This window comes from Silurus aristotelis (genome assembly GCF_946808225.1).
Source record: "Silurus aristotelis genome assembly, chromosome: 12".
Classification (NCBI taxonomy): domain Eukaryota; kingdom Metazoa; phylum Chordata; class Actinopteri; order Siluriformes; family Siluridae; genus Silurus; species Silurus aristotelis.
The window spans coordinates 20,257,588-20,283,448 of record NC_139585.1 but is presented as its reverse complement, the minus strand read 5'-3'; the positions used below and the strand labels follow the sequence as shown (position 1 = coordinate 20,283,448).

Below are 25,861 nucleotides of genomic sequence, written 5' to 3'. Positions count from 1 at the left end.
GCGCTTCACACAGCGCCACCCATATGACAACAGCTTCCTGTACGGTACACCCCTACCCCAAGACCTTGGCATGAACATTATAGAGGTACAAAGCATCTGATTGGATTATATGTTGAATTAATATTAGTCGAATTAATGAGGTCTGTAACCCCCTTTGTCCGTATAGATTTTTGTGACAAACAAACGAAGTTATGACACTTTCAAGGATCGCCTAGTTATAAACGTCGGACCTGCAGGTAAGAAAAGCACAAATTTTTAAAGAGAATACCTTGTTCTCGTATAAATACTGTTTATTTTGAATGAGAGTTAGACCTTTACAGACACAAGTGACTGCGGCCATTGTGGGTGTTTTCAGTGAAGCAACAACGTAAATTTTTTTTATTGTAATATAATATAATATAATATAATATAATATAATATAATATAATTTAATATAATATAATATAATATAATATAATATAATATAATAAACAATGTCTCTATAAATACAGCAATAAAATAAAATAAGCAAAGTAATAAGTGAGGTAAAATTTTAATCATGCAATATTTCTTTGCTTCCAGTCAAGCAATTGCCTTACCAGGCTGAATTCTTCATTGGGCTGAGGGAGATTGAGAAGGTCTTAATGCTTGAGATTCAAGAGGAGATAAAAAAGGACATCAAGCTGATCTGGGGAACTAATAGTCTTGAGTATGTCAACATCACTTCTGCTCTGGACCGTGGTGGACGTGTCCCTCTGCCGCTGCCTGGACACTTTGAGGGGTGGGATCAAGTGTTTTGTCAATACTAATGAATTCTCAATGGGTTTATAGTAATGTGCTTATACTAACATGCTATGTTTTGCATTAGATCATTCTATTGTGGTATTGTTAGATAATTGGCAAGGACTTTTATGGTAAATGCTGGAAGTAGAGAAATTGCCCAATCTTTCTGTTAGGAGATGTTCAATTAATACTTATGGAACGAGTCTATTTTAAGTATGAACAAAAATTAACTGGAATCATGGACGCTCCATAAAATGTGGCTATAAACTGACGTTTTATAAATAAAGAACTTTATTTATGTTTCAGTGTTTATGTGAAGCTGGGGTCAGATAAACCATACTCCTCATGTCTGCTGAGGCTGCAGACGGCAGATCATCTGCAAGAGTGTGAGGCTGGAGGGAGGATAAGCGGAGACTGCAGTGTGTGCAGCGTCCCTGCTAACTGTTTGACCTGGTGCAAGTCCGCTCTGGTAACCAATTGCAAAGTGTGTGTGTTGGCTATAAGGTTATGATTATGCATTAAGCATAGGAAATGAAAATGTTAAATGACTGGACTATGGGTTTTATTTTCTTTTTATTTGAAAACATTGCACTTAAAACCTTCTGGGCAGTTTGGAAGCTTGTATATACAGTTAGTGGCAGAACACAGAAAAGTGACAAAACTAGGCAAATTTAGAGTTCACAGAACTTCTTAGTAAAAGCTGTTATACCTTAAGACACAATTATATCTCACTGAATATTACTAAGGCTAAATAGAAGGCTTTTTAAATCATTTTATTTGTATTTATTTGAGCAGGGTGGCACAGTGGGTAGTGTTGCTATCTCACAGCACAGCACAGCTTTTTTTTGTTTCTACGTTTCCCCATGTCTGCATGGGTTTCTTCTGGGCTCTCTATTTTTCTCTGGATTCTCCAGATGGGCTACCTTAGAATGGTGCAATGTGAAAAAAGAGACTGCTCTTCTCAAGCCTATTGTAGACACTCTTTACTATCACAAGCCCAATAATACACCAAACTGAATTAAAAGGTAACTAGTAATAAACGTTTTAATCATTTGCCATTTCTTTTTTTCACTCAGATTGATTTATCCAGGCCTGTGCCTCCTCCCCCAGCACCAACTGTGGGTTCAGGCATTCTGACATGGGGAGGAGAGTTTATCCCACCTGCATCTCCACCTGAGAGAGACTTCATCCCTGATTACATAGTTACCGTTATTGTGCCCTTCGTTCTCGCCATCCTCCTCTGCCTCATTCTAGCTTACGTGATGTGCTGCAGAAGAGAAGGAGTGTAAGTTCACTTCATTCCTGGAACAGAAAATATATTATTTCTAGATTGAAGAATATCTGACTATGTTAACTTAATGCACAATTTTAATGTTATTTTGTTTGTTCGTTTTTTGCAGTCAGAAACGTGATGCTATGACTCCAGAGTATGTATACCAATAAATTCAATTTTTTTTTCTGGTAAAAGTGAATCCATTGTTCCTTGAAGACAATTGAGTAGAAATTAAATTCTAAAGCAGCAGTAATTATAGTAATTATAAAAATGATAACAGACTTAGATGTTCATGATACACTCAATGTTCTGTTTATTAGGAACACAAATACGCATGCACATTCTGTTGTAGCCTATCCACAATCCAACCTAAGAACTGTTGCTCATTCGGGATATTTTTGTTAGTTGGTTTTTTTGCACCATTGTGTGTGAAATGCCAGGATATCAGCAGTTTCTTAAATGCTCAAACCATCCCATCTGGTACACACAAACATGCCATAGTTGGTCACAGAGGTCACACTTTTTTTCTTCAGTCTGATGTGAACTTTAACTGATGCTCTTTTTGTATACCAACATGACTGACGTATTACAAAACTGCATGGATATGCAGGAGTACCAGTGTTTGTAACAAAACAAAAAATGAATGGCCTTAAAATGGATGGTACTCAGATTTGGCGAGTTAATTTAAAAAGTTATGGTCAATATTCCCCTGAAGAAAGAAAACTCATATTCAGAGTCAGATTAAGCAGGTTACATTAGATGATTTTCTCAGTGGTCCGATGGTTAAATTGACCTGTGTGTAGTTTACACATCCAAGTTTGCCTGTTTTTTTCTTTTGATTAGAGTCGTCCATGACAGCACTTTTAACCTCCGAAAGCCTCTAGACCAATAGATTTCAGACACAAGTAGTTGCTTTTTAAATAGTGAAATGTAAATACAGTTGTTATCAATTGCAATACAATGTAACATAAAACCACATTATGTCAACTCTTGTTTTTGTTTCTTTTCCCTCTCATACTGCATTTCTTCATCTTTTTTTTTTCTCTCATCCGTCCATGTGTAATGCTCAGGATCCAGCTGTACCATCACCACACCATCCATGGGAACAGCAATGAGCTGCGGAACATGGCAGGCAATCGTGGTAGTGTGCCACAGCCCTTGTCTACACTCCCTATGTTTAATGCTCGAACAGGGCAGAGGGCACCTCCAGAGTACCCCTCTGACAGTATCCACATCCCCCTCATCATGGCCCAGCAGTAAGCAAACAATCTTTTTTCGCTATTAAACTATTAACTACTGTGTTAGTACTACTGCATTATTGAAGTGCATAACCCTCTAAATCTCAGCAGAGGGCGTTCTCAACAGGAATAACATAAACCTAGGCAGAGAGAAGTTCGTATTCAAAGCCATTGCATTGCAGCATAAGCTGCTTACAGTCTATGATGACATTAGCTTTTTGAGTAAGAAACCTAAATATTTGTAACTATCAGTACTCTCAGTACAATGACTTCCGGTCCAGAATCATATTAATCATTTAGAGACGCTTTAGAGCCTGGTGGCAGAGCTTCCTGAACAAAATTGAAAAGTCTAAAACCTACTTTACTGTTACCTACTGTTAGCCTTGTATTCATTTTTATCTAACTTTTAATTTCGCTGCTTGGGTTCGGGTCATTGAGTAGCAACTAAAATCCGAAATGAACATCCTGAAGTAGCATTGAACTTTATTATAGCTATGTAGCTAACTTAAAATTCCAGTTGAAAATATCTTTAAAATAATATAAATAAAGCTCTCTCTCTCTCTCTCTCTCTCTCTCTCTCTCTCTCTCTCTCTCTCTCTCTCTCTCTCTCTCTCTCTCTCTCTCTCAATCTCTCTTCTCACATCAATGTAGGGAGCCAAATGTTGACACTTTGCCCAGGTAATCCTCATTTTTGTTCTTTTTTTAAACTTAAAGATTCATTAAATGCCTTTAATCTCGACTATGTATTAATTGTTTTGTTATATTTCATAATGGTTCTGTTGTATAAATATAAAGACTGTATGCAACTATTTTTCTGCATCTTATAGGAAATAATGATATGGATCTTGGGAACCCAATGAAGTGCCCTAATTTCCTGGAAAGGTTTCCTGGAATGCTCCCTGAGATTGTTTTGCTGATCAGGATTGTGTGTTTTAATCTGTGAATTTGAATCAGTGTAATGTTTGTGCCATTCTATTTCATTGTACCATGTGGCTTCAAGTACACCAATTAATTGACCCTATTTTTAAAGTGTAATGCTAATATTTAAAATGGGTTTTTCTTATTTATTTATTGGCATTAGGAGTTGATACATGTAGAAACTTTAAGATTGTAATTATCTTACATATTTATCATGGTAAAAACATGTCCTCCGTCCACCCAAATCCTCTCACGTATGCAAATATGTCAGTATGTCAGTCCAGTGAATCAAATATTATTAAACTGGCTGAAAGTAAGCAGTATAGATTGCTTGATGTTGTAGGAAGGCAGTGAGGCCATGGCAAGAAGATGACATGCCGAACATTCCTTTAACCACTTTAACAACATGCTTTATTTCAGCATTCAAAATAATTAAAAACATCTCGAAATATTATACATGTACAAAATAAGTACAGATCCTCTGTTTGGAACCATTAAAGTGTCTGGTTGTGGTTTTCGTTCTGTGACGCTTTATTTAACTAAAAAAAAACAATTGCATGAAAACCTAAATAAAAAACAAAACCAAAGGTGTGCATTGCGTTTGAAGAGGAAAAAAAAGAAAAATTGACAGTCGGGGGACCATGTGCAGACACAAATAAAGATTTCCTCAAAGATTTAGAGGGAACCTGGGAATCAAACTGGGAATCGGTCCACCTGCTTCACTCACCTACAGTAAGCATCACATTCAGCTTTTATTTTTCTTAAGCCACAATATAATGAGAGAAAAATTTCATCACATTTAAAAAAAGACCAAATAGCACCAAACAGGTCCCAAAAGCACAAGAGACAGAAACAAACATGAGCATTTTTTTCTGTTCTGTTGGTCAAACACATATACACCATAGTTAGGACCTGGAGAGGAAAATAGCACCTTTTTCCACAAATGTCTTGTTTTTAATTCTAATGGGATTTTTTTAGTGGTAATAACCTGCCTTAGTGTTCCCCAAAACACCCATAGGTAACAAGATTTCTTTGTCCTGAGGTAGCCATTACAAGTTTGAGTCTAGAGCCTGTGTGACACAAAGATGGGATGTGGACTCCCTTTCGGCTGGAAGAACAAGACACTTAATTGTCATTTTTCAAATTTATTCAACACCAGAAAACGGTACATTAGCACTTGTGTGTTTTTTCATTGTCCTTCTGCAGTGGCAAATAGAAAAACGGCAAAAAAGTCACCGGTATTTTCACGACCTTTTGGGTTGTTTGTTCCTTTTTTTGGCATCTTTAAGGGGGAAGGGTTGGCCTTACACTTTATAAGAACAGGTATATATTATTTTCTTGTTGCCAAATGACTCAAAAAGATTCTTGCTAAGTGTCCATGATGTTGACTGATTGGCAATAGTGGTCCTCAAATAATTTTCTTTCAAAAAAAAAGAATAAGAAAAGCAAAATGTCTCTCGAGATCACAACAAGCATCGTCCTCAAGGATGTTAAAGTGTAAGCACGTGGACTGATTGCAGCCGAATGAGTTTTTTTTTATGCATAGAAAAAGATTTGGAGATGATTGCTAGAAACAAAACAACATTTTTTTTTTAATGTCCAGATTTAACTTTTTACAAGAAGCAGACTGGGCCAACTTCTATGCCGAATTCCTGATTGGGAGCACCAATGTCCATAGGAGCAATGTCAATGATGGGAAGACGAGATGTTTTCGTTGTCTTGTATTCGATGACTGTCTTGCCCCAAGTGCCAGTGTGCGACTGTGAAGACAAGAAAGTGCGATTAGTTTATTACACAATACAAATTATTTACAACATCAAAGTAATGTATATATGTCATAACTGGATTAATTATGTACAACTGATAAACAGTCCTTAAAAGGGAAATATGACAAATGTCTGGTGTTCTTTTGTTCCTCACATTCTAAAGTCATTGAGCATTCTAGAACTCAAAATGACATAACCAAGAGACCAAATGAGAGTAAAATATGAATTAGAAGACAGAATACAGGAAATCTTAAAATATATCTACACAACTCTATAACCGCTAATGTAAAAAAAAAAAAAAAAGCCCTTGCCCTACTAAGAGAAAAGACTCACCGTGCAGCCATCCTCGCTGACTCTATACGTGGAGCGACTGTTGCCCTCGGCCCTGATCTCGGCATCGTTGGATCCCTGCAGGAGCAAAGCCTTCTTCAGGTTGCCTGAGGCTTCATCCATGTAGGCGATGCTATTCTTGCAGTGGTATGTGATGTTCTGGGATGCCTTGTTGGCCATCAGGCGCATGAAGGTCATCTGGATGCTCACATCTTCAGAGTCGGTGTCCTCGCTGCCATACTGGAACTATGGATGGAGGCAGAGTACTAGGTTTAATTCACTTGGACAGCAGAGGTTTTGGATATATCATGAAGGATGTACACAAGATACATATGTGCTGAGTATTATAAGTCAGCACCTATGTCACAATGTTGCCAGGTTGCCAATATACCCGTATGCTCACCAAGTGCATTAGGTTAAATGGAATTATATTGTTGCGGATAACAGGGTGAAAATTCTCACTACAGCAGCCATTTCTCTTTAGAAATACAAACTTATACAAACCAAAAACAATCATCTCATTATCATTTCATTACAGAATGTAATATTTCACCCTTCCTTGTGGTTCTGTTCTTTCTGTTTATCTGGTAAAATTTCCGCCCGAAGCCTTTTGCTTTAACACTTAAATCAGATTAAAAAAACTACTGCATCATCTTTTCCTACCTGGAAGCCATCAGGCATGGACTCTCCGAACCAGACATGCTTCTTCTCACGGATGTTCTTGCTGATGAACCAGTTCTTCAGAGGAATGCTTGCACGAATAGGGTTGATGCAGGTCTCACCAGTCTCCATGTTGCAGAAGACCTTGATGGCATCCAGAGGAGATCCCTGGTTGGGATCCACCCAGTAGGAACCTTTTGAAATGAACAGGAAATGGTATTAGGTATGTAAGTTTTCGTTCAGAAGCTTATATTTTTTTAAATATAATTATATTTCAAGTTAAGCAATTTAGGTACAAAAACCAAAAGTCAGACTCTGCTGATCCACAATAGATTACTCATTTTAGCTTTCAGTGTTTGTAGGACTAACACATTAAAAAATGTTAGTGCCTCACCTATTTTTCTCTTCATAAGACACCTGCTGCCTACATTTCTAAAAAAGGACTTGAACTCTAACAATTTCTAGACTACTGGACTCACCACTCTTCCACTCGGGATGGCACATCCTGATGTCACGGCACATGCGAGCTGGGTTTGTCTTGGTTCCCTCGGGGCTGCGGATGCTTTCGATCTTCTGGCTGATGGTCTTGAGGGTGGTGTCCACCTCAGCATCATGGTCACGCACACTAGCTTCATCAGCCCTGTAACCACCGTATGGATCCCCTGCCTTCTCAGGCTGGGGCATAATGGGGAATGGCTCACCAATACCTGCAGGTCCAGGGGGACCTGGTGGTCCGGGAAGACCAGGGGCACCCTGCAACAAAGGAAAGGTAGGGAAAGACGTAAGGAACTGCCGAAGTCTAGCTGCAAAAAGGGAATATTTAAAAAAAATTAAACTAGGTATAATCCACTCACAGCAGCTCCCATCTCTCCACTGCGTCCACGAGGTCCAGGAGGTCCAACAGGTCCAGGAATACCGTTCATGCCATCCTTACCATGGACACCAGTAGAACCAGCAGATCCCTGTTAGAAAAACAGTATTACCACTCATTACTAAAATGAGCAGCTAACTGGTAAATAATTATTGTGTCTGTACCTCTTTTTGAACTAAATTACAGATTTGGCATCAAAGACTTACACGAGGTCCAGCAGGGCCAGTAGGTCCAGCAGGTCCGGCATCACCAGGGGGGCCCTAAAGGTGCACAAAAAAATAATAACCATTCTATACTGGAAATATCACCTCAAAAAATTTACTTATTAAATTAAAAATAGCAAAGTAAACATTGGATATAAAAAATAGTTTATGTCTTATATTTCTGTGAAGCTTTGGTTAGCTTCTCTGCTTGAGCCAATTGGCTCTTCCTCTCACTCACAGCAGGTCCAGGCAGTCCAGACATGCCAGAGAATCCACGATGTCCCTTCATGCCTCTTTCTCCAGTCTCTCCAGCCTCGCCCTTGTCTCCACGAGGACCAGCGGGACCCTAAAGAGATAAATAAATATTTAAAAAAGTACTTCTCCTGCCTAAAGGTGCTATTTGATTTTCAAAAGATTTGCTGCACTCACCAAAGCACCACGTGCACCAGCAGGACCTGAAATGCCAGCGGGGCCAGCAGGACCCTAGACACAGATAGAGAGCAAGAGCACAGAGTTCAAAGCAATAATTAAAATGTGATTTTTACAGCTGATTAGTACCATTTTAATGTTTTTATATCTAGGAAATTCTTGCAACTCACAGCCTCTCCACGATCTCCAGGCTTGCCAGATGGACCAACAGGTCCAGGAGGTCCAGGGAGTCCAGGAGCTCCTGGAGCTCCATGATGTCCAGACTCACCACGGTCTCCCTGAGGTAAATAGTAAAATTGCAAAATAAAGCATTGGAGTAGTTATATAAGCACTTCTTTAAACTGGTTCACCTTAAGAGAAGACTTTTAACTGCCCTTAATTTTGCTCATGAAGATTTACACCTCCAACATTAAGTACATCCTACCAGGGAAAAAACCCATCCTGGTTTGGGAACATCACCAAGCAGGTAAAGTCTACAGAGGGTGGTGTGATCAGCTGAGTGGACCAGGTGCACTGAGCTCTCTGGCCTGTAATTGATCTATAGCAACTGGTGTTGGACCAAGGCCAGAAAAATAATAAGGGACCTCAGACATCCCACCAATGGACTGTTCTCTCTGCTGTGTTCACCGAAACATTTCTACTGCCTAAAGGCCAACACAGAGACACTGAGGAGAAGCTTCTTTCTGCAGGTAATTCAGACCCTCTACCAGGAGAATACTAAGGACTAGAGACTAGAGCCTGGACTACCTCATACTGCATAAAGACAAATTGTGTATCTGGCACAATCTGCACTTTATTGGGTTCTAACATTACACATAATAAATTAAGAGTATTATACATTATAAACTAGTGCCCTTCAAGACCATAAAACCAAGTTAGAAAATAGAAAGAGAGTATAAATCACCTTGGGGCCAGGAGCACCATCACGACCAGGGGCACCATCATGACCAGGGTTACCCTGCAATGACACACAGGAGAAGGAAGTAGATGTAAAAAGTATTATGTCATCATACAAAACAGGATGTTACTTATGTATGTACAAAATAAATCTGGTCCACTGCTAGTTGTTTTTTTTTTTGTTTTTTTGTTTTTTTTTAATTAACATCTAGCAGCTGTTTACTAATGGTACTGAACCTGGATGTGCAAATCTATCAAAGAGTTTTTCTTACCTCACGGCCTGCCTCACCAGTACCACCACTCAGACCAGGGGGTCCTATTGGGCCAGGAGGTCCACGCTCACCAGGTGCACCAGTTGGTCCCTGTTTTCCTGGCTCTCCCTTAGTGGAGAACAAAATAAAATCAACTTTAGCAAGATTCACTTCAGAATAGATGTAGACTATTGGTATGTTTTGATTAGATTAAAGTTTTAAGTATATCATGTAAGCTAGACTCTTTATTTAGACTCACAGATGGTCCAGGAGAACCTGGCATGCCTCTCTCTCCTCTTTGTCCAGAGCCACCAGACAAACCACCACCTCCATTTATACCCTGAGGTCCAGGGGCACCAGCGGGACCCTAGAGAAGAAAAAATCAAATGGGACTAAGTTAAGGGATAATTTAAGTGAAAATTTTTACATATCTACATGACAAAATAAACTAAATATATGAGTGAAGGAGTTCACATACAGCAGGTCCATCAGAACCGGGAGAACCTCTATCTCCGGGAGGTCCTGGGGCTCCAGCAGCACCAATCTCACCTGGGCGACCAGGTGTTCCCTTCTCACCACGTGCACCACGCTGTCCCTCTTTGCCACTTGGACCAACAGGGCCAGGGGGTCCACCAATACCCTAGGATGCAACAAATCATATGATCATATCACTTTGTGAAAATGTTAGTTAAGCTTATACTTAATAAGCTAATAATAACGATTAATAATAATAGGATTGACAACACTGAGGATGACCGTGAGGATTGTAAAAGACTAACTTACAGCAGGGCCGGGTGGTCCAACTCTACCAGCAGCACCAGGGAAACCAGTAGCACCCTATAAAAATCAAGAATTATTATACACTGCTAATAACTTATCATGAACAACACTTGCATACACTTGCAGCATATAAGCTACATCAAGCATTTTAACAATATAGCTAATGTAAGTCCTTACTGGAGGTCCAGCACCACCACGAGCACCTTTGGGTCCAGTAGCACCAGCAGGGCCCTGGCAAAAGAAAAAAAATATTTTGAAGCATATGTTTGTCTATTTAGCAAAATTCACATAGTCCTTATATCATCTTTCAGAACAGTACCTGAGGACCTGGACCACCAATAGGTCCAACAGATCCAGGAGGTCCAGCATCACCTTTAGGTCCACTGTCACCAGTCTCACCCTTGGCTCCAGGCTGGCCAGCTGCACCCTGTGTATCAAAATAGAAAACAACACCTTGTATTTTTTTTTATTTACTGGGTATTGCTTAAAAATAACAAAACATTTCCGATTTAATAGAAAAAAAGCAAAAAAAAAAACTCACAGGAGGTCCGGCAAATCCAGCAGGTCCAGGAGGTCCGGGCTCTCCACGCTCACCCTGTGTAGTTAGATAAAAATTGTTTAATATTAACCATTAGCTAGTTATGAAACTACTAGGTTTCTGGAAACTTCTAATCCTAGAGGACTTCTTATGTGACAATGTGTTGTTATGTATAATATTGTGTTTGAAATAGAACCGTGCATCAACATTGTGACACAATTCTAGTAAATTGAGCTATTGGACATTGTAAATGCTCTTTCAATTTAAGGAAAAGTAAAAACTTACTTACTTCCAACATTTCTAACAAAAGTTGTATGCACTGTTATGCTATCATAAGGTTGTGGCTGAATTGTCCTGGCTGAAAATATACATTATATTGACAAACGATATTTGGACACCTGACCATCACCCCCACTTCTGCCACAAAGCTAGAATGACTTTGTATGCAATAGCTTTTACAAATTCACTGGAACTAAGAGACCCAAACCTGTTCTAGCATAACATTGTGTGTGTGTGCCAACACTAAGCTCCATGATGATATGATCTGAGAAGGCTAGACTATAGGAACTCAGAAGTCCTGAACGCAACCCCACTAAACACCCATGGGATGAACTTGAAAACAGTGCACCTCAGGCCTCATCACATGACATCAGTGCCTGACCTCAATAATGCTCTTTTGGTTAAATGAACACAAATCTTTTTCCAGCCATTCTTCAACATCTGGTGGAAAGCCTTCACAAAAGAGTGGAGGTTATAATAACAGAAATAAATGGACTTGATTTGGAATGGGATGTGATGGGCAGGTGTCCACATTCTTCTGGCCATATAGTGTATGAGAATTAGGACCATGATTGTATCCACCATTTTCAACATTATTCATTGTCTTACTGAAACAGAAGATTTCTTTTCATCCAATTTCATTTCATTCTGCTGGGCATGCTACAATGTTCTGTGCTGAAATATATCTTGAATAATTGGACTGTATCTAAATCTGTACTTGTTTTGTTTGTCCAGCCATTCATTAAAAATGTTCAAATTTTTTCTTGACCTTTTCCTAATGCGTTTATTTCATGTGGCATAATGTCCATATGGTACCATTAAGTCTTGTGGTTAGAGCATGTTTCACTGTTTATTTGTTATGTGGTGGTGAGGGTTTTGTGCAGAATGCTAAAAGCATGCTAACGTGAGTGAATTACTCACATGTCCACCACGAGGTCCAGTAGCTCCAGCAGGTCCTGCAGGTCCAGGTTCACCCTGTGGCGTGACAAGATTTCACACAGCTTGTAATTGTTACAACACACATTGGGCATACGCTACACGGGAACATGAAATCACAAACTGTTATCAAAATAACCGGACTGAAAATCTGACTTTGCAAGACCTTCAGAACCTTTTTTTTATAATATAATTTGTTTTTATAATCATGGGTAATATGGATAGTAAGCTGTTGATAATTCTAGACTAAAGCCATAAATCTCTACAGTGTGACAAAAACAAAACAATTACATTTAGATTAAAATTAAGAGAATTACAATTATTTTTATTGTTAATATTAGCATTTTTTTTTTTTTTTTAGAAAACTTTCGAGTAACAAATAAAAAATATTTCGGATATTCTCTGAACAGAAATGGTTTAAAAAGCATTAATGCTGAATGCAATTAATGTAATGTAGTCACAGCTGTATGTGTATAAGAGGACTTTCACAGATTTTTTGTACAAAATCTATTTAATAATGTGCTTTAAACCAATGTCCTAAAAAATGAAACATACAAGAATGGGTTTGGTAATCTTGGTGATTAAGTGAGTAGATCTATAAGCAGTTGTGTACAAGCTCATAATTAAATAATGTAATAAAAATGTGATATGCACTGTTCTTTTTGTTTTTTTTCAATCTTCTCCTAAAAAAAAATTACAAAAGCAACAAAACAAGCAGACTAACATATGTATAATGAATCTTTGCTAACCTTTTCTCCTGAAGTACCAGAAGGTCCAGGGGCACCAAGGGCACCAGTCAAACCACGCAGACCATCCTTACCAGGAGCACCATCAGGGCCCTTAGGTCCCCCATCACCCTATTATTTGAAGACAGCACAAGTATTGAAATTGTCATACAAATTTCTCCAAACTCATTCTGTCACATTTGTACATATTTATAAACTATACATTTATTTTATATACAATAAATGTCTCTCTCTCTCTCTCTCTCTCTCTCTCTCTCTCTATATATATATATATATATATATATATATATATATATATATATATATATATATATATCAAATAAATGGCTATTGTGGACATAATATCTTTTTAAACCTCTATTTTTATATAAATTTTTATAAATAATTCAACTAAATATGTATATATGTATTGTTTGTATTGAATGGAAAAAATTTCCTTCTTTTTTGTTTGAATAATAAATAATTATTTCAGATGTGAATATGTTTCATCAGTAAACATATAAAAAATAGCTACTCATAAAGAAAACATTTCTTACATAACACGTTATTAAAACATTTCGTAGAGGCACCACTCTAAATGAACTCCACTGCATGTGGAAACCAAATGCTTATAATTTTAATAGATTTCTTTCCATTGTAGCTGTCCATACTGTGTTCATAAAATCAACAGAGTTGATAATATTGTGGTGTAGATTTTCCAAGCGGGTTTAATATGAAAAAGCACTCACTCTTTCTCCTCTTGCGCCAGGAAGTCCACTTGAGCCACGCTCTCCTGGCATTCCCTGTGGACCAGCAGGACCCACACCACCAGGACCTCCAGCAGCACCAGCATCTCCCTAAACACACAAACACACACATATATGGTCTTTCACAGATCTATGCAGACTTTATTCCTGTTTCTCATGAAGCTGCGAGTCATGCGAAACCTACCCTAGCACCATCGTTACCAGCAGCGCCAGGAGAGCCACGAGGACCAGTGGGACCTGCAGGGCCTGGGGCACCACGCTCGCCAGGAAGACCTCTATCACCCTATGGGCAAAGAATTTACATTCTCGTTATATAACAACAAATAGAAGTCTTTAAAAAATTAAGCTCGGTCAATAAAGCAAATAAGCCATCACATTTCAGAAGGAAAATCTACCACTGATACTTACTCTGGGGCCAGAAGGTCCAGGAACACCAACCTCACCAGGCAAACCCTGCTCAGAGAAACAGATAGAATTAATATTTAATACTGACCAAAGACTTATTATCATAATGCAAGATATTCCATGTTATTACATTCCATATTAAGTCTAACTTACAAGACAAGAAACACAAAAAGGTATAGAACCTTACATTATAAGTAAAGCATAGTACATTTCCACCACACTGTGCTCCCACTCACCTGCTCACCAGCCTTTCCAGTCTCACCAGTGGCACCCTGTGTTCCAGGAAGACCCTATCAAGGTAACAAAAGCAAGAAAATGAAGAGGATGCCCATTTTTTAAACTCCTTACATAAATAAAAATGTCAATAATTCATCTAACACACAAGAGCTTGTTCTTGTACACAGTTCAACAGTTACCTGGAATCCAGGTGATCCAGCAGGTCCTTGTTCTCCTTTCTCTCCAGCAGGTCCCTGTCAAAGAAAATAACCAGAATAGAGATTCATTATGCATTCATGTTTAATGAAAATAAAATCTAAAACTAAAATTATTTCAGTATTTTCAGAATGAACAACGTACAGCAGGGCCAGAAGGTCCAGGAGCACCAACATCACCATCTTTACCAGGAGCACCCTATAAAAGTACATAAAATAAAATCTCAAATATTTTATGTTGACATAAACATTAAGGCAGTCAGTGTAAGCAACATTTACCAAAGCACATGAGCCCTCTTTAAATAAATATTGTTATTACTTTCTTATTACTTATTATTATTGTTTCACTATAAAGAACTACTTTAGTAGAGCACCTACCACAGAACCAACGGGACCTTCAATGCCTCTCTCGCCAGGTTTACCAGACTCACCCTACAAGAGGATAGGTCATAATTAATACATCGGTCCAAATTGCAAATAACTGCAATGGAAACATAATTCAGTGAGCGGCCAGACTGCAATTCAGTCATTTTATTTCTAATAGCAAACAAGAAATAGAATATGATGATTTGGTGAGGACTGATTTGTGTTTCCGTACATCAGCTCCCTTAGGTCCAGGGAATCCCATCACACCAGGGGAACCACGAGATCCAGCAGGGCCTGCAGGTCCAGAAGCACCATCTTGACCAGAGGGACCCTGTAAAAGAATCAACCATTCTAAATTCTTTTGAAGATGACCTTGTTTTAAGTGTGTGCAAGATTTTAAATATTACTCTATGATGTATATAATGTTATAGCCAAACACTGTATATTTTCATGCATCGTATTATTATTGAATAAGTGTATTATACTCATGTGTGCTGATAAACTTGACTTACAGAAGGTCCAGATTTGCCCTCAGGCCCAGGGGATCCAGGGGCACCAGTCACACCCTAAATAACAGACAGGAGAATGGGACAGTAAGATAAGACTAGAAATATGGAAATAATTGTGAAGACAGAAAAAAGGTGGCAAGAATCTTGCCTTGGAGCCAGGAAGTCCAGGCTCTCCAGGTCGGCCAGATTCTCCAGTGGCTCCCTGAGCTCCAGCAGGTCCGTTGGGGCCAAGCTCACCAGGGGCACCCTATAATGCAAGAAACTACAGTGAATTTTTGATCTCTGAATCCATTTTTAAGCTTTTAATTAATAGGCACTGCTCTGATCCAGCACCATGGACAGCTCTAAAGAACCACCAAAATCACTTTACTTTTTAAGTGGTTTGTAGGAATTGTAATGAACAATATAATGATTTTACTGGATTTTAGATGTCATAAGTATGAAGTGACTTTGATCATCAACCTCATAAATCCAGAAAATGATCACATTTAATTTTACTTTAGACTATGCATAATCTTTTTCACTATCATGAAACAAAGGGAAGTGAGACAGATAGAAATTCTGACTTATTTAATTTAATGAGACACATATTATTGGAAATGTAATAGGCTTAGTGTAGGAGCTGGTTTGAATATAAGCACATTTCTTCCTTTTAACAATGACGGAAGGATAAAGGATGCATAAGCGATAAATGAGTGATGACTAAATGGTGTTTGAAAGACTTGCCTTGGGGCCTACTCCACCATCAGCACCAGGGAAACCACGGCTGCCAGGGGCACCCTGTTTAAAAACACAGACAGGAAAAAAATAAGAGGAAGAAAAATATAGAGGAAAATTGTATATGCACAAGAACTTGTGACTGGAAAAAGATTTGTACATATTTTTACACACTAAAACATATGAAAACACACTTACACACTTTTTATACATATGAAACAATATTTAAAAAATAGTAGTTTAATAACCCTATCCCTAATAGTTCATAATCAGAGGATATTTTATGTGCCTATGGCCTGGAGTTTTTATATTAACTCTACACGTTGTATTAGATTAACACAGATTTGTTTCTAATTTGGCTTGCTGTAATACTGAGAGTAAACTATGTTTTTTATTAATAGGTCAAAAATTGCTCTGTAATGTTTTCTAATATTCTGAGCTTTTATAAGCAACCAACATGGACAAGTTGATGTTCACCCATAGGGATTTAAGGCTGTTGAAAATGAATTTAGATTAGACAGTGGCTCTATAATGTATGTGACGAGGATGTTGCTAGACTTGATTTATACAGAACAACTTGATGTAAACATGTTCCACTTCAAATGTGTATTAAACACTTCAATAAAATTACATGTCTGCTGTTGTATTGTATATAAATGATTTTAAAGCTATTTTTATGTTCCTTGTAATTCTGTCATGAGTACTAATTCTGTAGGATCTGTCAGGAAATAGACAGAATCAAGAAAGTGCTCCAACATAAATCTGACATTTTCTATTTTTTAAACATACACGAGCTCCAGGAGGTCCAGCTGGTCCAGTACCACCAGGCTCACCACGAGCTCCCCTCTTTCCCTCATCACCAGAAGGTCCAACAAGACCCTGAGGTCCAGAAGGTCCCTGTATAGAAAAAATAAAGAAAGGTAATCAATTCTACACTACCAAATTTAATTTATGCCCTTTTTAAATGTTAAGCATACTCACAGGCTCTCCCTTAACACCAGGCTCTCCTTTGGGTCCCTGTGCACCGGTATCACCCTGTGTTCAGCAAAACAAATGGTTACAACCTGTTTAAATTATTAAAGACTAAGTAATAAATGAACTAATAAACCCACAAACGATTAAAAAGGTTAAAGTATAAGGTCCTTCTTTAACTTGTAACACAATAAGTTATAGACAAAAGTTCAGATGAACATGTACATACAGTGAGACCCTTTGGTCCAACAGCACCAACAGGTCCAGCGGGTCCAGCAGGTCCACGACTACCGGGGAAACCAGGAGCACCAGTAATACCAGCAGGACCCTAAAAAATAAGAAGCAAATTTTGAATGAACAACTCTTGATAACTGACTAAACCAATATTATGTTTTTGCTTAGACTAATTCATTTGGTTAAAAATCTTTTAACTTATTTCAAGGAATGTTGTTCACCAGGATTATTATTTATTTAGGATTTTCTGTTATATCAGAGTGTCATAAAAATTCAACCTGTTTACAAAACTACTTTTCACTAAACTTAATGATACAGCATGTCTGCTACTAAAGACAAAACAAAAACTTACAGGAGATCCCTTGCCACCAGGGCTGCCATCGCTACCAGGAGAACCCTGGAAAGAAAAGTAGAAGTAGAAGAGTTAAATTAAAATTCAATTCAATACTGTTGATTCCAATTAAACAAACCAATAATAATAATAATAATAATAATAATAATAATAATAATAAATGCATTGACTCACTGATGGTCCAGCAGCTCCAGCAGGTCCAGGGTTACCAGGCTCACCACGGGCTCCCTGAGGTCCCTCAGATCCACGGCCTCCAGCAGGGCCAGTCTCTCCCTGCAGGGGCAAAAGCGGTTACTCTAAATGTCACTGTTAAGCAGTGAGGCAGTGCTGTATTAGTGGTTAAGGCTTTGGGCTACCTAACCCTCAACTGTTCAGTTCCTAATAAATTTTTTAATAAAAGTGTAGGCAAAATGATTCCCTGTAAATATTAACTTCCAATAGCATCCAGTGTGAGGGACAAGCCAACCCCAAATGACATTTTGATGGTCAAGGCAAGGTAGACATAAAAGCTGAGAAAAATTGTGTTTTAGAGTTTAGTGTATGTATGTTGTTTGTATTAATACGTGCTATAAGTATTATAAATGAAAATAGAGCACAGAATCTGCAATCTATGTAACACACTACTTATACTTTATTTATGGCATTTGGAACACCCTTATCCAGAGCGACTTCAATATATGAGTAAATGCATTCTAATACTGATTCGATAAAACGCAAAACTTAATGGTCATCATTTAGTGTGTTAGTGTGGCTAAAAGCTGACCTTAGCTCCAGCACCACCGGGGAATCCAGGAGGACCAGATGGACCAGTGGATCCCTAAAAGACAAAATCAGGTTAAAGAAAAATGTTACAACATTTTCATCGCTTTGCCTCAGCTTATTCAAATTCCACCAAAAACGTTGTCTGGTCAAGCACAATGAATATCTAAATATTTTTTTCTTTTCTTTATGTCACTTGATGAAAGTGAAAAGCTGCCACTAATGCTCATATAATACTTATATTAATTCACAGTTCATATTTAAGTTTATATTTATTTACAGCAATGTTTATTGTTTTTGTTGTATATCTTAAAATACTTACAGGAGGTCCAGAGGGGCCAGAGTTGCCATCATTACCACGAGCACCCTACAGCAAGCAAATATGACCAAAGAAATCAGTTCAATTGTCAGAAATGTTTAGAGATTATAGAATGCATAGAAGTAATTACCTAATATTTATTAATGTAATGTGTTAAGAAAAAAATGGTTTAGTGAATTATATTAAATATTGAAAGGTTAAATATCTCGCTAAAAAGTCATTATTCATTTAATTTTAGGAATGAATTAATACATAAAGTGAACTGTATCCTGTACATTAATTGTAAATCTACTCGAGCTCCTGCAACTGCATTAGCAACATTTTCATTCATGTCATGAATTCTACTCCCCTACTTCCGTATTATTTATATCATTTTGAAGATGTTTGTGGCAAATATTATTGCATTCGAAGAATTTGACCATGTGTCCATCATTAGCTGTTACATAAAGGTACATAACCTAACACATGGTGATACAATGAAGGCTTTTGTATGACTTAATTCTTTCCTTTGTAAAAGCTTTTATAAATTAGAAGAGGGTAAAAATATCTGATGAAGGCCTTTTTAGACACTTACAGCAGGTCCAGAAGGTCCAGGACGGCCTCTCTCACCAGGCAGACCACGAGGGCCCTAGGAGAAGAAGGATACAAAATCTTTACATAGAACTTGAACATATTTCTGTCAAGCAGAAAACAAACAAAAACAAAGATTGATAGACTCACCATAACACCAGCAATGCCATTCTCACCAGGTGAACCAGGCTCACCCTGCAAACAAAAATAACCCCATTTCAATCTATAGAAACAAACTAGACTAGGATTAAGTCAATCCAGTTATTGTCTTCATGTGTAAATCGTTCACAATTTCAAAAAAGTATCATACCTTAGGTCCAGCAGGGCCAGAATCTCCCTTAGCTCCATCTAGACCATTAAAACCCTAGAGATAAAGGAATAGATAATAAAAGCTCACACAGGGTTTTAAGGCAAACTGACAAGGTTTTCACTTCATACACTGTCATACTCACTCTGTGTCCCTTGATGCCAGGAAGTCCAGGGGTTCCAGGGAAACCGCGAGCTCCCTGTGTGTGTTGAGAAAGAGAGAGAAACAGAAAGTCAAGACTCCAGTTAATATCAACTAAATGTTTTTTCTACCCTAAAGATTAACCTACTAGGTTTGATTACATTAAACATTTATTACAACATACAGAACAGATTTTCATAATTTATTTGTGTCCTAAAGATATGTGCAGGATGTGAAGGTCCATATTCAGTAAGAAGAATATGAAAAGGTAAAACAATTGGAAATAGGAATACAGACCTGAGCACCAGCAGCTCCACGCTCACCGGGGCGACCAGCTTTGCCAGCCTCACCCTATAAAAAGTGAGGAAAAAAAGCTCAGATTTTCACTTGAAGTGAATGAATGTACACAAATTATACTACAAATTATAATACAGTAGATACATCTATACAAAACTGCACATTCTAAATAGAACACTGTAAACATAATAACGTTATTTTTAACGATTCTATTAGACAGTATCAATTATGTACTGTGTGAGTATGATGTACCATTCTCTCTAAATCTGCTGTATATATATTTAAATTTCAATACAATATCAAGCAAAGGTTTAAATCAAAGCTCATGCTCATACATTTTATATAAGGACAGATATAGAAATGTTTTCCAGAATATCAACGATATAAATGTTTTTATTTGTTTTAGAAAAATGTTCTATAGACAGCAAACTCAAACTCTATAGCAATATTCAATTAGATACAAAAAAACCCCATTATGGACTCACATCATCTCCGTTCTTTCCATGAGGACCAGTGGGACCACGAGGACCCATTGGACCCTGAAGACCATGAAATCATAAGAGGCATGAAATAGATGTCATACATATATACACTGTTTATAGATAGACATAGATTTGTTTAGAATAGCAATGTGTTGGAAATGATAAGCTCTCTATAAACACAAATCTGTTCTCTAACAGAGATGTTCCATTACTTCTGAAAAGGAAGTGATATCACTAGAAAATAAAAAGGAGTTTTTTTCAGTGTGTAAGTGTTGCAGGAAGTAAATACTCACAGGAGAGCCAGGCTCACCAGGTTCACCTGGAGGGCCAGTGAATCCTTGAGGACCCTGAGGAATTGAGAGAAGAAAAACAATGAGGAAAAGATCAGAAAATCACTGGCACTCTGAAACTAGTTGCAAATGTGCTCTTAATAATAGTGATGTGAATATTTCAGAAGTAAACTGATTTGGGTAATTAATTATATTTCATTTAGAATGTGGATGGACAAAAAAAAAATACTTACAGGAGAACCAGAAGATCCAGAAGGTCCACGAGGTCCAGGTGGGCCCTAAAGGAGAAACAAAGAGAAAAAGAGCGACAATTAAATATGTGATTTATTTATTAATGTGACATTATGGGTAAAAAAAACAAATACAGTTTTCATGTGCTTATGCATATTTCTATAGAATAACAGGCTTGTGTAACAAGAGAAGAGAAGAGAAGAGAAGAGAAGAGAAGAGAAGAGAAGAGAAGAGAAGAGAAGAGAAGAGAAGAGAAGAGAAGAGAAAAACTAATTTGTCATACTGGTGGTCCAGGAACAGGTGGGCCGCTGGATTTCTCACTAGCATAAGACAGCTGGGGCAAGTTGTACTGCAAAAGTATAAACAAAGAGCTATGTTAAAAACTATAATAATTATTATTATGTATATCTTGAATTTATAGATTTTTGTAAAACCCTTTTGTGCCTATGACTGTATATAAAAGCTCTAGACAAATACAATTCAAACTGAATTACCTGTGTATCACAATACTTTCGTTTAGATCACAAATTAGCATTTAGATGAAAACAATTTGCTGAAATTTTACCCTCATAGTGTAAGAATTATTATTCTTTATGCTATTCTGCATTTTCACTATCATTGTCATTGTATATAACACTTATAGCTTCTAAACATGAGGAGTTAAAGCTTCTCCCCTTTTTACTGCTGCTGATGTACAGGGAAATCATGGGAACATTTTGGAATAGGGGTTTCCATGGGTTTTTCGATGTACAATCACTTAAAATACAAAATTAAAATCTAGAATTGAAAATGAAATTATGTGGTTAAATTATGTGTTTTACATTTCCACCACCGATTCCCATCAGTACCTTTAAACACAACTGTTCTCGATGTACATCACAGATTTTAAAGTAGTTAATATTAGGATTCTGTGTCTGACCTCAAAACGTCTTAAAAATGTATGGGTTTCCTTTTCAATGTATTATCTTTTAAAAATGTAAAAACTGTTGTACTCACTCCACCGAAACCAGAGGGTCCAGGGGGTCCAGGGGGACCTGGAAGTCCAGGCTCTCCAGGGATGCCATCGTTACCGGGATATCCAGCAAAACCCTGTCAAAGCAGTGAAAAAACTATTTATACCAAATATACATAAATATATTTAATGCATAGTAACAGGCAGTTCTGCAGTTTAACTGCAGGATATAAATAAATCACTTCATTGACCTGAATAAGAAACTCACAATATTAAAGGATGAAATAATATTGTGATGTTATAATATTACTTTTAAATGTCAGAAATAAAACATTTGTATAGAAAGTTATAATGAATAAATAAAGTCAAGATTGGGATATAACATTAAAATAAAAACAGTGAGGTCAATCTAAAGGTCATCAAATTGACACCTTTTGTGGCAGGGGTCATAGTTCAGAGAGGTCATAAGGTCATAAGTTTACATAAAATTAGAAAATATTTAGGTGATAGTTTCTTCATTTAAAATGACTTTGTTACCAGTGCAATGTATGATTTCTATAATCAATCACAAAAAAGTAATACATCATCAAAATGTGCCTGGATAGACTTCATCATTGTCAATCAAATAGTTGACAGAAAAATCTAATTTGTAGAAAATGTAAAGAAACAAAGCAAACATTGCAAATCAACACCTAGACCCTAAAGCAACACACAACAATATAAATAAAAAAAATACAGAGAGAAAAGCAATGCTTACCGGTTCACCCTTAGGTCCAGGTTCACCCTTGGGTCCAAAACCCTAAAAATGCACACATACATACACAAACATCACAGAATGTTTGCAATATATATATATATATATATATATATATATAATATATATATATTACATTTTTAATGGAAAAATATATTTATATATATTAATATTTATAAATAATATTATATAGCATATATTTATTTTATTTTATTTTAAGCTTGGCTGTGCTTTGTAAAATATACTTTGTACACAATTCTATTACTTAAATATGAACATTTTGTATATTTTATACAAAAATCATTACTACATCACTAAATATACAAGCATACATACTATGGTATGTGTTGAGTGTGTGTTGTTACTGGTATTGTTAGTGTGTATTGACTGGTATTGTTACTGACCCCATTGGTTGGTGTTTCGGTGCCTGGGAAATGAATAAAAAAAATCTAAATTAGTACTTTGCCGTGCTATAATCAAGTGCTTTGAACACATATTCCCTAACTTTATGGTTTTTTTTGTTTTTATTTTGATTAATCCAAAATAATGGAGAAATCACTCTTTGATCATGACAAAAAGAGGTTCCATTGTGTTTCCTTTAACAAATTCAACACTGCCAAATACTGATCATTCCAAACGTAATCTTAATCCAGTGTGAAAATAGATCCGCAGCAGCACCCTCCCAGACTGTGCACCTTTCCAGCAGGATGACCATCGGAGGAGAGACACCTCACTTGGTTTTAAAATTTCCGATCTCAGGAAAAGAGGTAAGTTTGCTAGAGGGCGACATAAAAACTAGCACATCTGCAAGAGAGTGAGTGGTGATGTGGCAAATATACCGTCGATGCAAATAGGGCAGCATTCGCCATCGGGGATTTCTGGGTTGGCGCAGTCTGGGATGTCCTCGCAGATCACCTCGTCGCACATGACAGTTCCACTGTCACACACGCAAATCCGGCATGGCTCAGGTTTCCACACGTCCTTGTCATTGTACGACTGGCCTTCTAATGTGCAGCTGTTGTATTCGCCTATGAATGAAAGACCGAGAGGAATACGTGAGTTATGAGCATTTTATTAGGTTCCTCACTGATTCCTGACTGTTTTAATTACTGCTATTACTATTGCTTTTTCACCCGAAGCAAGCGGAAAATGTTATAAACAAGAGTTAATAGCAACTCTGTGCTGTTTACAAAAAATATATCAACATAGATTATATAACAGATAATTGTTGGTAGTCCTCATGTCTATATGCTAACCATTGAATCCATTCTATATAACTGTATAGATTTCCAGTTAATCATATAGAGTGATTTATACATTGCTAAAAACACTGATCACCTTTTTTACCCTATAATGACCACTCAACTCGACTTGACTGTACTTGATGCTGACTCGAAGCAGAAACATGTTTTTTAATATAATGGGGTATATGTTTTCTGCTTGAAAAATTAATGTTTTAGTCAAATTGAATTATACGTTTAATCACTTTTATTTCGTGACCTTTCTGGGTCACATTAGGCCAAACATTCACAGCATCATATTTCAGTAAAATGGTTCAGAGGTCAACTGAGGTGCCTCTGGAGAAAAAAAAAAGAAAAAAAAAAGAAAAAAAAAAAAAAGGAAAAGCAGTGTGTAGGCGTGGTCTTTTCGTGGGCGTTTCCTAATCCCAGGCTGTACCACGCCTCCAGAGGTAAAAAGTTAGTGCCATTACATGCAATACACAAACGGGCCACATGATGCCGCCAATGACTCACATTACTCTTAATAGTTTATTCAACGCCCAGACTACATCATCGACTGAAGTCTTGTCTAAGCACATTACAGTGTAGACATCACTTTTTTTTTTTTTTTATCTATTAAAGATTTTTTGTGGGCTGTATTTATTCATTTAATTTTTAATTCATTCTAATCTGATTTCTTTTTGCACAGTGGCACTTCTACCTAATCAGCGCTCAAAACTTAAGTGCTGACCAGATGTTCCACATCTGTTTTACGGTCGATGATTTTGTCCCTTTGTCAGGCATCAAATCGACGCAATTCCGTTTGGAAAAAAAAAACTAATTAAGTGCTAAATTGAGTGCATCTTTTTCCCCTTACATTTCTCCTTAAGTGGGACAGTAATTAGAGTGTGAGATGCGCTAAACAGCAAACCATGCAGCAGTTGTCTTCAGCTTCATTGCACATTTTCTTCACCTTACAATAAAATCCTTTCTTTTTTGTCATCTTTAAGAAAAGGAAAAAAACTGTCGGTACTCACTGTCATCCTGGCCCTGTCCTCTCGCTACGAGCACGGCGGTCGCGAGCAACAGCCCTAACCGGATATCCACAAAGCTGAACATGTCTAAATGTTAGACATGTAGACTCTTTGAGGCGAGAGTGTTGTGTCTTTAGATTCCGCAGGCGCCGATCATACACGTCGAGGTTATAACTCCAAACCCAGACCCCAACACACACACACACTCCCTACTGCCCAAACACACACCTCATCCTTGCTTTTATATTGCCAGCAGTGTTAGGGAGGTGCTCAACATCCTCAGCATGTTCAACAGAGAGAGAGAGAGAGAGAGAGAGAGAGAGCGAGAGAGAGAGAGAGACCCTCCTTCGCCAAGAAAGAATAAAACCATGTCGAAAGAGCTCATTTGCAGGACAACGTGGACATTTTGAGTGGTTTTTGGTGATGAGGTGGAAGTTTCTTACATGGAATTTAACATGGAGTGCATGAACACGTTCATCTCCATGTTATCTTACACAAGGCCAACAATGGATGCAAACCTAACATTGAAATCTATTGCATATTTTATTATCATTATTTTATTTGCATCGATATAGTTTTTGTATTTTCTTTGCCTATGCATTGTTTTCAAAAACCAATGTTGTATTCATATCTCATAAAACTTTTTTTTTTTTTTTTTTTTTTGGCTTTACTTTCAACTGAGCAGTGAAACATACTGTTATAAGATTCCATGCTATTACACAGAGCTCTTGTGTTTAAGGTGGATCTGTTTAATCCACCTCTTTCTACTGTTCTGAAGTAGATGTTGACCCTACCATTTACTTACTAATGACTGTTTTTAGGTCGTTCGAATAGCAGAAATTAGTCTGACGTAGAGTTTGGCATTTAATTGAAGTGTAGTCACTTAACTTTCTCTC

General features: G+C 37.3%; 2 protein-coding genes across 3 annotated transcripts in view; one reads left to right on the top strand and one right to left on the bottom strand.

Moving 5' to 3' along the window:
• sgca (sarcoglycan, alpha) overlaps nucleotides 1-5,607 on the top strand; it is a 7,264-nt gene extending 1,657 nt beyond the window's left edge. Inside the window, exons 4-12 of the mRNA XM_083555744.1 lie at nucleotides 1-85; nucleotides 167-236; nucleotides 562-760; nucleotides 1,069-1,231; nucleotides 1,839-2,047; nucleotides 2,163-2,189; nucleotides 3,106-3,291; nucleotides 3,925-3,951; nucleotides 4,101-5,607. The exon at nucleotides 1-85 is cut by the window's left edge and continues 70 nt beyond it. Coding sequence (XP_083411870.1) covers nucleotides 1-85; nucleotides 167-236; nucleotides 562-760; nucleotides 1,069-1,231; nucleotides 1,839-2,047; nucleotides 2,163-2,189; nucleotides 3,106-3,291; nucleotides 3,925-3,951; nucleotides 4,101-4,107 — 973 coding nt within the window. The 3' untranslated portion in view covers nucleotides 4,108-5,607. The remainder of the gene's footprint in view (nucleotides 86-166; nucleotides 237-561; nucleotides 761-1,068; nucleotides 1,232-1,838; nucleotides 2,048-2,162; nucleotides 2,190-3,105; nucleotides 3,292-3,924; nucleotides 3,952-4,100) is intronic.
• On the bottom strand, nucleotides 5,321-25,239 carry col1a1b (collagen, type I, alpha 1b). 2 transcript variants are annotated; one of them, XM_083555708.1, is made up of 51 exons: nucleotides 24,969-25,239; nucleotides 23,551-23,739; nucleotides 23,116-23,138; nucleotides 22,715-22,756; nucleotides 22,002-22,094; nucleotides 21,289-21,354; nucleotides 21,008-21,052; nucleotides 20,778-20,831; nucleotides 20,488-20,541; nucleotides 20,003-20,056; nucleotides 19,710-19,763; nucleotides 19,568-19,621; nucleotides 19,408-19,452; nucleotides 19,262-19,315; nucleotides 18,691-18,735; nucleotides 18,373-18,426; nucleotides 17,784-17,882; nucleotides 17,610-17,654; nucleotides 17,253-17,351; nucleotides 17,033-17,086; nucleotides 16,841-16,948; nucleotides 16,061-16,114; nucleotides 15,483-15,581; nucleotides 15,338-15,391; nucleotides 15,058-15,156; nucleotides 14,838-14,891; nucleotides 14,605-14,658; nucleotides 14,445-14,498; nucleotides 14,265-14,318; nucleotides 14,032-14,076; nucleotides 13,808-13,906; nucleotides 13,606-13,713; nucleotides 12,881-12,988; nucleotides 12,117-12,170; nucleotides 10,920-10,973; nucleotides 10,698-10,805; nucleotides 10,556-10,609; nucleotides 10,382-10,435; nucleotides 10,077-10,238; nucleotides 9,858-9,965; nucleotides 9,620-9,727; nucleotides 9,355-9,408; nucleotides 8,621-8,728; nucleotides 8,451-8,504; nucleotides 8,260-8,367; nucleotides 8,025-8,078; nucleotides 7,802-7,909; nucleotides 7,427-7,700; nucleotides 6,951-7,141; nucleotides 6,291-6,533; nucleotides 5,321-5,951 (listed from the first exon to the last, which is right to left on the bottom strand). In XM_083555708.1, exons 1-51 carry the CDS (start codon nucleotides 25,048-25,050, stop codon nucleotides 5,805-5,807), a joined length of 4,338 nt encoding a protein of 1,445 aa, XP_083411834.1. In that variant the 5' UTR covers nucleotides 25,051-25,239; the 3' UTR covers nucleotides 5,321-5,804. The 2 variants fall into 2 exon arrangements, with proteins under 2 accessions (XP_083411834.1, XP_083411835.1); XM_083555709.1 differs by lacking the exon at nucleotides 10,556-10,609 and having other exon boundaries at nucleotides 10,734-10,805.
• Between the last annotated feature and the right edge of the window lie 622 nt (nucleotides 25,240-25,861).

Excerpts from the sequence above, each read along its gene's own strand:
- col1a1b (XM_083555708.1), bottom strand. The coding sequence starts at position 25,050 with ATGTTCAGCTTTGTGGATATCCGGTTAGGGCTGTTGCTCGCGACCGCC. Across the intron at positions 23,740-24,968 it reads AGGACAGGGCCAGGATGACA|GCGAATACAACAGCTGCACA; the intron begins GTGAGTACCGAC and ends TTTCATTCATAG. Across the intron at positions 17,655-17,783 it reads CTGGAGCTGCTGGACCATCA|GGTTCTCCTGGTAGCGATGG; the intron begins GTGAGTCAATGC and ends TTTTCTTTCCAG.